The following is a 13,475-nucleotide window of genomic DNA, read 5'->3' on the forward strand; positions in this document are numbered from 1 at the left end:
CCGTGCGCCCTGGCCAAGGGAGGAGCCTCCGCGCAGCTCTGCTCGGCTCTGCTCTGCTCGGCGGGCTGGCGCTTTAAAGGGACCCGGAGCCGGCCGCGCACAGTCGCCCCGCACGCTGGCCCCGGGAGCGCGCGCCTGGCCCCGCCGCCGCCGCCGCCGCCGCCGCCGCCATGCCGAAGAAGAAGCCGCTGCCCATCCAGCTCAACCCCGCGCCCGACGGCTCCGCCATCAACGGCACCGGCAGCGCCGCCGAGTGAGTCGCCGCCCAGGGCGGGCGGGAGAGGGGAGGGGGGCTCGGGGGTCCCTGCGAGAGCTCGGCCGGGAAGCGCCTTGGCGCCTGGCAGCCCCTCCTCGCCTTGCAGAGGCGCATCTCCGGGAAGGGCGCGGGTGGGCAGCCTTGCCGAGCGAGTCGGGGCTGGGTGCCGAAAGGAGCCCTGCAGAAGCCCCCGCAAGGGCTCCGGGTCGCCGCGCGCCTGGGGGAAGCCCATTGTGCTTGGCCCGCGACTTAGAGCGAACTTCTCCCGTCGGCTCGCAGCGCTCCGCGGAGGCTCCGTTCTCTTGGCACGGCGTGGGTTGTCCAGCTAAGCTCCGCGCGGGACTCGGCGTGGTCCTCGCTGGCCCCGGCCATGTTCTCGCCGCCCTGCCTGGAACAGGGGGAGGCCAAGGGAAAGGCCACCTGTTGGCCCCCAACCAAGTGGGCTTCTTTGCAAAAGGGAAAGGGATCTTTGAGTTAAGGTCTGTTGGAGTGGGGGGGGGGGGCGAGAGGGAGGGTAGATTTGGTTTTTAAGTGCCAAAAAGATGCTTTGCGGGCAAGGGCAGGGCAGAGGGCCATCTAAGTGCGGACTGGAAGCCAGGCCACTAAAACAGTCAGGGAAGGTACTCCTTGCAGCAACCCGTCTTTGGGCTGCAGAAATTTTGTCTTATTAATCAGCCTGTCATCTATTAGTCATGTTCACTTGTAGAGTTTCAGTTATGCAAATAGGCCGCCTTATGCCAGCTCTTTGTGGCTCTCTCGCTCTGAACGGTTGAGGTCGTGTGGCTTTAATTATAGAAGCCGGATGACTCCTGAGTTAGACTTTAGGAGAACTGCCACTCTCTTAGACTGGACTAGACTGGACTACATTGCAAGGTTGTTGTGAGAAGAACTCTGTATGCCCCCTTGTGCTCTTTTGAAAGGAGTAGGAGACAGATATTGCTGCTTCTTGCTGCCTAGCGTTTTATTTTTATGGGTGTCACCTTTGCAAACAATTCCTGTGTAAACATACCTGAGCTGTAGAAAAATGTGCATACCCTTTCCTCTTCCTTGGGAATAAATTCAGCAGCAGTCAATCGCGAAGGTGGAGTTTAACAAATTTAGACCCCAGTAGCACCTTTAAGACCAACAAAGTTTTATTCAAGGTGAACACACACTTCCTCAGATAGAGTGTCATGGAATGGAAGTAACAAGTTCATTCTTATGGGCAAAGAGTAAATTGACATAGAGCATGATGAACAGGGTTGGGAATGAGAAACCCTGTATTCTGAGCATTAGGGGAGGGCGGTATATAAATATAATAAATAAATAAAATCGTCCTAGCTCAACAGAATAGATGGGATCTGTTGGCCAACTAAAGAGAGAGTTTTCACAATGGACAGTGCCATCCCCCACTTGCATGTAATTTATTAATATTTATTTATTATATTTATATACCACCCTGCCCTGAGTCATAAGGAGACAAGGATGATCCACCAGTCCTCAAGCTTGCTAAAATGACAGCTGATTATTCAGGACGGTGACAACACTGACTGCGAAGTTCCGAAAGGACCTCTCAAAATTGCATTAATGGGCCGCTGTCTGGCAAATGAGGGCTTTTTTGCAACTAAGTGTAAGCCATCTAGAGAAGCCTTACAGACACCCGGTCACATATGCCCTGAGTGGGCTGTGACTTACCAGAAAGGGATCTGGAGATTGTGCAAGCAGTGCAGTGAGCATAGCTACTCTGTGGCATTCCGAGAGGCAGCTTTCACACTGGGCATTATTCAGAACGGAACCAAAAATCAAATGACTGACATCCCAGTGCCTTTCTGGCGGGGTCAATTTGTACAGTTCACCAGTCTTCGGGATAAAATTTTGGTGTTGGAAAAAGCCTTGGGAAGATAAAGGGGTTAGAATACATTCCCTGTAATTGCAGCTTTATGAAGCAACAGCAACATGACAGAGGTTTGTAAAATTATCCAGGCTGGGGAGGGAGTGAATAGATTGACAGGTTTCCCCCCCCCCCTCTTTATTCTTGTAAGTGGGTCAGCCAATAACATTGATTAGCTTTAGTAAGCTCAGAATAACAACAAACAAAGAAATACTGTTTCACACAACATGTGATTCACCAACAGTTTGCTGCCACAGAGTACAACTTTAAAAAGTGGATAAGAGATTGGGTCTAGCCTGGAGAGGTCAACAGAGCTTCCTTGTTCATAGGCAGTATACCCCAGATTCTGGGAGGCAAGCAGGACGTGGAATGTTATGGTCTTCCGTGTCCTGTGTGTGGACTTCCAAAGCGCTTCCAAAACACACTGTTGGAAACAGGATGTTGGACTAGATGGATCCTTTAGCTTACCCATGCTCTACTCATGCTTATTTTAGTAGCTAAGCATGTGTTGCTAAAGAGGCATTATTTTTTCCGAATGCTTGACATGTCATTGTGTCGTCTCAATCACGTAGTTTGGCCCCAGTGGTTATGTTTCAAAGCAGGCCTTGATACGAAGCCACGTTGAAGCTTCAAGTTGCAGATTTCACGGGGGGCACAATAGTTGCCTGTATTCTTCTTTAATATCTGCTGTTTTGTTCCACCTCATGTGTAATTACGTCTTCGATGCAAAATAGGGCTTAGGTGACATAAAAGCTGTGACCTCTGAGAGTATTCCAGAGACGAAAGTGTTGGTTTGGAAGGTCTTTGGTCAATAATTCCATTATAGGACAAGGGTAAGTTGGTCATAAAGCATGCCTAGTTTACATGTGTTACTCAAATTTGGCAATCTTGAGATTGCTACTTGAAGGTAGGACCCTTTACCCCTTGTGCGAGAGTCGCAATTGATTAGCTGAACCAGTAGAAAAGCAAGAAGAAGTGTCCATCACACAGGTGTGCTTCTGAAACTGTGGGTCCCACCTGTGTAGCTGCCTTGGGACTACAGGGAAAGAAGGTCCAGGGCCCTACCTCAATCTGACCGATGGCAGCGCTTGCAAATTGCCTTCTCCTTTGCTTGCACTTTCCTGAGCCAGGGCAAGCCGGAGTCCGGGACATTCCTTGATGGAGGCAAGCTTTGGCTTGGGATTCCTTCTCGAAGGCACTTGGGAAAGGAAAGGAAGAATGACTCATTCAGGCTGCAGCTTGCAGATCCTCCGTGTGCAGTTCCCGGGAAAGGAACTGGCAATGGGTGGGGCAAATGGGTAACGGTTTCAGGATTGATCCATTAGGGCACTTTTCTCCGACATTTTTTCCACAATTGTCTCAACCAGGAAGTAGCAAGCAGGATCCTGCCCCGTTTCCCTTTTTGTCTCTTGTTTTGCTTTGCTGGAGCAAACCCAGTGTGGAAAAGACGACCCAAGCCTCCTTTACCCAAGCCGCCTATTATGTCCCTTCACGTTATCTGGAAGTGGAACCCAGAATTAATTTGGATAAGTAGTCACGGGGGTGAGGGGGGCGCTGAGTATTTGAATGTTGGAGCGTGAGATGTTTAACTGGGTCTCCTTTATTTAGAACCCAGATCCACTTTGCCTTCTGGCCTGTTGAACAGAATGTGTCCTGAAGTATTTGCATGTGCAAATAAAACTGTTACGAAGATGTATGCATATTTGCTCCTAACCATTGAAAGCTTACCTGCAAAGGAGATCTGGCAGCGTTTTTGAAAGAGCTTCTTGACTTCCGCAGGGGGCTTGTGTAAATTCTGACCACTGGTGCAGAGGGTCTCATTAAGAGACCACTGGTGTGATGCAGCGGCGAGTGTGCTGGAACGCCATGGGTTTGAACCCCCACTTGGATGACGAACCTCACTCCTTGACCCTGAGCCAGCTGTTTGCTCTCATGGGCATTGAGGATAAAATGGAGAAGGGGAAAAGCCATGAACACCTTTGTCAGTTCCTTGGAAGACGGGCGGGTTAAAATTCAGAGGCAAATTGTGACAGAGCTTAAGGAAGGGTGTTTCTGATATACGTCGGCCCAAAGATCCACCCTAGGACATGCTCTCTGAAAAGATGCAAAATTTTCTTGCTGAATTCCAGCTGCCACCCGGGAGAGGTTTTATGCATGAAGGAAACAACAGGTCTAGATGAGGAATGGGTGGTGGTGGGAAGCCTTGTCAAATCGCAGCTGATTCATGGCTACTCTGTAGGGCAGGGGTGGGCAAACTGTGGCTCTCCAGATGTCCATGGACTACAATTACCACGAGCCCCTGCCAGCATCACTATAAATTTCCAACCCACCCTTTTTGATATCTCCCATTCCTTCCATGTGTCCACCAACGTGATTATAGTTTGAGAAATTCCATCTGGCTTCCAAAGGAGCGTATTCAGAATTGTCATGTTTTCCATTCCCTGCTGATAACAACTGCCTTCCCCAGCACTTCTTGCTTGGGTGTGTGTGTGATTATGAATAAGTCCAAGGAAAGGGGACCATGATTCCACAGCCACCTTGGCTGTTTTTGTTGAATCAGCTTTTGAATCCCTGTCCGGTCTGAAGCTCAGAAATTGTCATGACCACTTCCTCTCTTAATAATTGTGTGCGGTCAAGCTGCAACTGACTCACCGTGATCCCAGGTTCATGGGGCTGTTTTCAAGGCAAGAAATGAGCCGAAGGGATTTGTCATTGCATTCCTCCGCTTAGCAACCCTCGCTTTCCTTGGTGCTCCTATCTGTGTACTAATTGGGACCAAACCTACTTACCTTCCAAGATCTGATGAGAACGGGCTAGCCTGGGTCCTCTGGGTCAAGGCGAGAGACATTCAGCTGTGTGGTTTGCCATGGCCCACCTCTGTGTAGAAACCCTCACCCTCCTTGAGGGTTTCCCATCCAAATACTGACCAAGGCTGACCCGGTTACTTTCCAAGATCTGACAAGTTCAGGCTAGGATGGGCTATTAGGAGAAGCCGGAATGCTCTTCCGTTTGCTAAGGAACCCCCTGCAACAGTTGGCATTCCCAAATGGTAGAAAGAACAAGCATTTGAGTTCCTGTCTTAACCCGTCTCCCTTCGCTGCTGCAAGGAGTTAAGATTTTTGGGATTGTAAACAGTTCCTTACTTCATTCCTGAGAAGTTCCTTACTTCATGCTTGGGCAAGAAAACAAGGAAGCAAATAATCTTTGGGCATCTTTCCCCGTGAAGGTCTCTTAAGCAGGTTCCCCACAAACAAAAAGGAGAGAGCAGGGGTGAAGCATTCATTACTCATCTCTTTAAGAAATCAGAGCTTCCGGTTTTTCTCATATGAATCAGCTGTTGCCGACACGGTTTCCAGATGCGTTCACTTTTAAGATGACTGAGGCGTGCGGCTTTATTAAATGGCCTGAAATGTTAATGATACGTAGAAATACGGTATAAGAGATGGTTGATATAGTGTTCTTCTTGCTGGACTTAATGCTGAAGTTTGGGTATGCCGTACATGAACACCAGCCATGCAAAGCTGTTTAGATTTTGGGGTTTTTTAAGCGTCTGGAATTTAATTCCTGGGAGAATGATACTCTTTTAAGTCTTTTTACGACAATTGCTAAATAAATAATTAAATATTGCCTGTAGTTTGGGTATAGCGCTCCAGGGGTGGGCAAACAGTGGCTGTCCAGATGTCCGTGAACTACAATTCCCGTGAGCCCATTTTTATTTCCTTTACTATTTCCCCCCCCCCCTAGAGTTAAACCCAGTCAAATGATGACCTGATAAATATAACCTGTTATTTCTGTAAGATCTTTGTATCTGGTAAACTAATCCATGACCCGCTTCTACTTATATAGGTGGGCTCATAACTCCCATTTCATTGTCTGACATAGTTTGCACAAATAAAATTTAGCCTTAAAGGTGCCCCTGGATTCAGGCTTTTTGCTACTTCGGACCAACACGGCTACCTTTTATTTTGGGGTCCCTCTTCAATAAACGTGCGTTCTGACTGGGCAGCAGATCCCATCCTGCTTTCCCTCTACAGTCAGGAGAGGGTCTGAGTGTGGCTTTCTTCATCCGGCTGGGTCAGCTTTTGTTCAGCATGCTGATGTGTCCTCTCAGAATCTCCCCCATTCCCTCTTCCAACTTGGTCAGTGATCTTCAGTGTTGAATCAAGCCCCATCTGAGGATAATCTTGAAAGAATACCTTTGCCAGCTGGACCCTGCCGCTGGACCCTGCTGGAAGTCAACAGCTGTTTGGGGAAGATGGATCCATTTGCCATGCAGAGATTCTGAGCAAACATCTGCTTACTTCTGCCCCCAGTCCTGCCTGGACAGGAAAAGAGCGAATTCCATAGGAACGTTTTTTGTCTGGCATTCCTCCGTGGCTGTGACATACAACTGTTGACCTCTGGGAGACTTCCTCACTTTGTAGACATTCCACAGGGAGCAAGAATGCTCTCGTGTTGATAGCCAGAATCGCTTGGGAAAGCAGATTCCTCTGATCTGCAGCCCATGTAGAAGGCTTTCTTTTAGCAGATCTAGAAACATATTTCACATCCCTAAGGAATGAAAATTGAATTTCTAAGCAACAACCAGTATCACCTGAGAAAATCTTTACTTTCCTGTCTTCCAGAATATTTGGAGCCCAGGTAACTGACCTGCCCATAAATTCCTATAAAACAGAAAGCATTTTAGCTTTGATTACTGCTTTGTCAGTCTTTAATAAAGAACTCTGTAATTATTTGGGCAGGGATAATGGTTCTGTTGTCTTGTTTACCACCGAAGGGTATTCTGGGGTAACCAGATTATATAATGTTGCAGCATGACATAATTCTGCTGTTAACAGCTTGGAGATTATAAAAATCTGTTGTGAGCTCTCCCATGCAGGCAAAGTTCACTTTATAAATTGGATTTTGTTTATGTTCGGGTGTCATACTGCCCAATTAAAGCATAGGGTTGTGTGCCAGATAAGTTTCTTCCCTGTGTACTGCCCTACAAGTAAAGAAGCTGTCGTTCAGTTTAGCAACAGGTAGGCAGCTGAATTCTGCTGAAACTGGGCCCAGGAACAGAAGAAGGTTTGTGCTTGGACAAGAGCCAATTCTTGAGTTCCCCAAAGAGGAAATCATAGAATCATAGAATCATAGAGTTGGAAGGGGCCATACAGGCCATCTAGTCCAACCCCCTGCTCAACGCAGGATTAGCCCTAAGCACCCTAAAGCATCCAAGAAAAGTGTGTATCCAACCTTTGCTTGAAGACTTCCAGTGAGGGGGCGCTCACCACCTCCTTAGGCAGCCTATTCCACTGCTGAACTACTCTGACTGTGAAAAACTTTTTCCTGATATCTAGCCTATATCGTTGTACTTGAAGTTTAAACCCATTACTGCGTGTCCTCTCCTCTGCAGCCAGCAGAAACAGCATCCTGCCCTCCTCCAAGTGACAACCTTTCAAATACTTAAAGAGGGCTATCATGTCCCCTCTCAACCTCCTTTTCTCCAGGCTGAACATTCCCGAGTCCCTCAACCTATCTTCATAGGGCTTGGTCCCTTGGCCCCAGATCATCCTTGTCACTCTCTGTACCCTTTCAATTTTATCTACGTCCTTCTTGAAGTGAGGCCTCCAGAACTGCACACAGTACTCCAGGTGTGGTCTGACCAGTGCCGTCAAAAGGAGGAGCGGTGTGGCTCAGTGGCAGAGCATCTGCTTGGCATGCAGAAGTTCCCAGGTTGAATCCCTGACACCTCCAGTGGGAAGGAGCAGCTAGTAGGTCATGTGGAAGGTGTTACCTGAGATAAAAGGGGGCGATTGCCAGTCGGTGTGCACATTTATTTATTTATTGCATTTATACCCTGCCCCCACCCCCACCCCCCGGAGACTCAGGGCAGTTTACAAAAGGATTAAGAATGTTATTTAATATTTAATGTTATGAAACATTAAATATTAGGTTTAATTTTTTTGGGGGGGATGAATAAATATAAAATAACTAAACCAGTTTCCAACTGCCTCCTTCCCCAAGCGGTAAAAAAGGGGCAGGAATAATAAATTCATCCAGCTAACGTTGAGTCGGGTGGGTTGTAGGCAGGGAGGCCAGCAAATTATAAAGTTGTTTCTAGGCTCCAACCGTAAGCCGGGCAAAACATCTCTGTCTTGCAGGCCTTGTGGGCCTTGATCTCATTTGGCCAAACTTTCCACCAGGCCGGGGCCAAAGAGTCCCTGGCCCTGACCAAGGCCAATTTTACTTCCTTGGGGCCAAGGAGAGTTTGTGTGCTAGGACTTAACACTCTTTAGGGGCCTCAAGGGAAGAGGTGGTCCCAATACCGACCTTAACAGGCCATCTTACTGTGTTCAGTGCCAAGGGATTGGGAAGCCTCGGTCTGGATTTAATTCGTCGGAGGACTTGCCAGGGCTCAAATCCAGGACCTATTTTCAAGCGCGAGCCCCAGTGAGTGGGAAAGGGACGAAGGAGGGTGCTCCTTGGAGATGAGCAGAAGGCTGAGAACCTGAGAAGGCTGAGCAAACTGCTGCTTAACATATTAAAAATGTATTTCATTGCATTTATGGAGCTCAAATACATAAAAGTATTTTTCAAAACCAATAAAAACAGCAAGGAGTGACACAAGTCACACGTATAAAAGTTAGTAATGTTCTAACACCCAAAGACCGATCGCGTTTCGACTAATACAGGTCTTCTTCAGAGGTCAATATCAAATGCACACAATTGTTTTAGAAAAACACGGAGATATACATAAAATATGTTTTTATATCATTTTGCAATCACCAGGGTGGCAAACCAACTTCTATATTCAATTCTATATTGTGTATCCACTGGATGGCCAATGTTCTTATACAGATAAAGGAATTCCAAGGGGCTGCCTTCAATAACCTTCCCTGGTTTTGAACAACACCTGCTGTGTGTTTTTATTTGCCTATTTCTCTCTTTTGAAACGCTCAAGCGCCTCGCATCCAGAATCCATTGTTGGAGAAGGTGAAGGGCCCTGCATGGGTTGGCGGAGCACCGTTTGTTGCTGTTGGTGATTTGCCAGCTCCGTTCCAGTTAGCTTTTTCTGTTTTGTATATGAGCTACCTGTGCAAATTCCTCTCTGTTTTTGTTTTAAAACAAAACGCTGGAGTTGCTTGAAGAGACTCTTGTGTACAGAAACACACACAGGGTGTTCCAAAGGTTTTTTCATTGAAGTTAAATATCTGAGAGTTTAGAGGTCCCTTGAAAGAAGCACCCATTCCAACGCCTTCATGTGACCCTGTCACCTTTCAAAACGTAGGAGGCTGTTTGTGGTACGGCTTGCAAGAAGAACTATGATTAGAAAGACTTAGAGAAGGGGGGAAAGAAATGGGGTGGGGGGGGAGCTTCTGGAGAGGTCTGTGTGTTTCCACAGTCAAACTCCCTCCTTTTCTGCATGACAATTAAACCACGGAGGCGTTGCTGATTGCCTCTCAAGAAGAAGATCCTGAAATATAACAAGAGCAGCAGGAGAAGAAGAGTTGGTTTTTATACCCTGCTTTTCACTACCTGAAGGTGTCTCAAAGCGGCTTATAATTGCCTTCCCTTTCCTCTTCCTATGAGGGATTAGAGGCTGAGAGAGCCCTGAGATTACTGAAGAAGAAGAGTTGGTTCTTATATGCCGCTTTTCTCTACCCAAAGGAGTCTCAAAGTGGCTTCCAATTGCCTTCCTTTCCTCTCCCCACAACAGACACCCTGTGAGGTGGGTGAGGCTGAGAGAAGATCCTGAAATATAACAAGAGCAGCAGGAGAAGAAGAGTTGGTTTTTATACCCTGCTTTTCACTACCTGAAGGTGTCTCAAAGCACCCTGTGAGGTGGGTGAGGCTGAGAGAGCCCTGAGATTACTGCTCGGTCAGAACAGCTTGATCAGGGCTGTGACTAGCCCAAGGTCACCCAGCTGGCTGCATGTGGAGGAGGAGCGGGGAATCAAACCCAGCTCATCAGATTAGACGCCGCCACTCTTAACCAAGAAGCTTGAATTTTCTTCTCAAAAGTCCTTCATTGCTAGGTCTCTTGGTATTGCTTTGCTTACCACATTGTTCCAAGAACTGTGGAAAGGCGCTACCATTTCAGGATCTGTTTAGTTGATTATTGTGGAGGGGGTCTGCCCTCTGAATTGCCTGTTTAAAAGTACAAACACCATCAAGACGTTGTCCCCTTTGTACTTTTCCTGGTAGATTTCAGTAAACAGCTCTTGAATCTCTTCCTCCTCAAACATTGTTCCCTATGTAGTCGTAAAGACTATTCCCAAAGCACAGCCAGCCCTTTACAGTTTGTTAAAGAGAAACTAGGTAGAAAACAACAACCAGAGAATCTGCTAATTGTTGCTACTGGAGAAAAAGATGTTAACCTCATGGGGCACTGAAACACCCCACTGGGTACCCTATGTGTTTATTAAGAAAACTGTAATCCAGGGAAACATTTTAAAGCACCTGGGCGGGTTACAAACGCAAACACCATCCGTGAAATATTTTTATTGGGACCAGCTACGAGGACACCAAAATGGCAGCTGATTTCACCCATATTGGATCATGTACTTTATCAGATAGTTTGCGGATGCAAACTATTGGGAAGGTGCATCCAAAGTGCATTTCTCATCATGTGTGAAAGCAGCCAGTGTGCAATTTTGGGAATTCTCTAAAACTCTTCTTCTGGATGGATGTTCCAAAATACAGAGAGCTGGGAAGAGGATGTTTCGGGCTGCCCTTTTAAAATCCTCCCCCCCCCCCAGTATCCCTGTGCCCAGCGCTGGTGGGGGAAGTAGATTTACAAGGCTGCCTTCAGAGTCAGGGTCGTACCATAGAGTCCGGTGGGTCATAGATCAAAGTCTGAGTCCAGGAGCAACTTCGAGAGCAGCCAAGTTTAATTCTGGGCCAAAATATTTTGTGTGCGTGCACACATCTTCCTAAAAGAAGAACTCCAGGTTGCATCACAGTTCCCCTAAGCAAGACAAAACAAACGGTGTCTCTTTATCGGAACCGCAAAAGCCACCGATCATCCATATCTCTGTCCGGGATCCTTACAGCCCTTCTTGGCATCCCCCAACAGAACAAAAACCTCTTTTCAGAAATATTTGCTTCTAGCTGCAAGGGGAAACTTGGTTTGAGGTGGAAAGACGAGTTGACCAGTGGAGGATTTATCTTTATGGACCCGCACCATTCATTGGTGTATTCTGTCCTACTTGGCTGCCAGAAGGTTGCTGGGACTGGGTGGGGAAACGCCTAGGGATTTGGGGGCAGGATTGGGGGAGGGGAGGGTACAGTGACGTGGCACTCACCCACCAAAGCAGCCCATTTCTCCAGGGGAACCGATCTCTATTTCCTGGAGATGATTGGTGCTAGCAGATCGCCAGGCCCCTCCTGGAGGCTGGCAACCCTGAGGAACCACCCCACACTCTGCAAGGTGGGGCGCGTCAGTTGCAGGGTGCCCTCTCCCCCAAATCGCACGGGACGTGGGAAATGGTGCCTCTCCTGAGGTGGAGTCCTGCAGAGAGGCCTGTGATGGGCAAAGCCCTCTCTTCTTTTGCCAGGGAGGCTTCTGGGACCCTTGGCTTGGCTGCCTCTTAGCCTGGTGCATTCAACTAGGGGCAGAGGCGAGGGGGGGGGGCTTGGCAAGGCACATCCCTTGGGGGCACTTCTGCATTCTGCTTCCCCATCTGTAAGCGTCCAAGGCAGGAAGTCTATAATCAGATTGTATTGACGCTCGGCTGTTTACTGTGGAGCGAAGATAATGCAAGCTCTCTGCCTGGCTTAATGATAGCCTGTTCTGATTTTTGTCTTCTGATTGTCTGGATGAAGACAAGAGGCAGAAGGCAGCTGTTCCTACACGCTGGGTGTCTCTTTCTTTTAGCCCATGCTCCAGTTGTTTCTGCAGCAGGCCTGCGAGAGATTGCACAGTTCTGAAGGGAGAGCTGGCTTTGGGGGGTTTGCTTTGGTTGCATAGTTCTGGAGGGGTTTCATGGCAAGAGACAAGCAGAGGTGGTTTGCCATTGATTGCCTCTGCAGAGCAGCTCTGGACTTCCAGGGGGTGGGGGGTGGTCTCCCATCCAGGGCCGACCCTGCTTAGCTTCCGAGATCTGAGGCCATCCATGCTCGGTTAGTTTTGTTAGAGCTATAAACCGAACAGTACCCAGAATCTCATGTCTAGCATCAATAGCTTCTTGGAAAACTAGAACATAGCAGGGGTGAGTTCTCAAGCTTCTGGAATCCATTTGCACTTCCAGAATAAAGTGTGAGTCCAGCAGCGCCTTTAAGACCAACAAAGATTTATTCAAACGAAAGCTGATGCCTTGAATCCAACTTTGTTGGTCTTAAAGGTGCTCCTGGACTCAGACTTTGTCCTGCTGCTCCAGACCAACCTGGTCACCCTAGTTACACGTCCAGGGTCGGAATTGCTCTGCAGCCAGCCGCTCTCTTGACCAGTGTTGGAAATCTGGGCCAATGCAGAGAATGACACCTAGACCCAAAGGCCTACCTCACGCTGAGACCTGAATGAGCAAGGTTTCAAGGTATCCCTAAGAGACCCATTTCCCGTTAGTTAGCCAGACGCATATGTGGCCGTTGTTCTTGAGATCACATCAAGGCTCTTCTCTCTTTCTCACATTGCGAAGGGCTAGGAAGTGCAAACCAGGAGCCGTTTCCTTGCTGGCAGAAGGCAACTCTTGACCCATCCAACGATTCCTGGGCTAGGAGAGCAGGAAAAGGAAGTCATCTCAAATGCAGAAAACTTAACCCCTTCAAAACCCACCACCTTCACTCCTTTCATGAAAGGACATCTCACGTCCCTTGTGGTTTAGCTTCTGACTGAATCCTCTCCCCCCCTCCCCACACACACACACTTCTTTGCACAAATAAAACATACGCAAGAAACAGAAGCTTTTGTGCAACGTTACATAATGGCCTGTGAATTGGCACAGAGAAGCTTGAAGTCTATGCGAAGATAGGGTTGCTAGGTGCCTCTTGGCCATCCGTGGGGGATGGGGGATAGGATTGCCCACTGGGGGGGCCAGGGTCCTCAGTAGGGTCCAGTGCCACGGAGCCCACCCTCCAAATCATCCATTTCCTCCAGGGGAGCTGATCTCTGCTGACTGAAGGTGAGCTGTAATTCCAGGGTATCCCCAGGTCCCACCTGGAGGCTGGCATCCCTGTACAAGTCTGTCCAGGATGTGGTGTACCATCCCTCTGAGAAGGCTTTCTGCAGGGGTGGCAGGGGGTGATTCATAGCCCACGGTGACTCAGAGAGGCCAGCCTGGTGTAGTGGTTAAGAGTGGCAGCTTCTAATCTGGTGGGCTGGGCATGATTCCCCGCTCCTCCCCCACATGCAGCCAGCTGGGTGGCCTT

At 48.3% G+C, this 13,475-nt stretch overlaps 1 protein-coding gene across 1 annotated transcript in view; it reads left to right on the plus strand.

Annotated features, from left to right (window-relative positions):
* Nucleotides 1-13,475, plus strand: part of MAP2K1 (mitogen-activated protein kinase kinase 1) — a 27,485-nt gene continuing 14,010 nt past the window's right edge. The window contains exon 1 of the mRNA XM_077317472.1: nt 1-253. Within this exon, the coding sequence (XP_077173587.1) occupies nt 171-253 (83 nt within the window). The 5' untranslated portion in view covers nt 1-170. The remainder of the gene's footprint in view (nt 254-13,475) is intronic.

Source organism: Paroedura picta, chromosome 18, assembly GCF_049243985.1.
Source record: "Paroedura picta isolate Pp20150507F chromosome 18, Ppicta_v3.0, whole genome shotgun sequence".
Lineage (NCBI taxonomy): Eukaryota > Metazoa > Chordata > Lepidosauria > Squamata > Gekkonidae > Paroedura > Paroedura picta.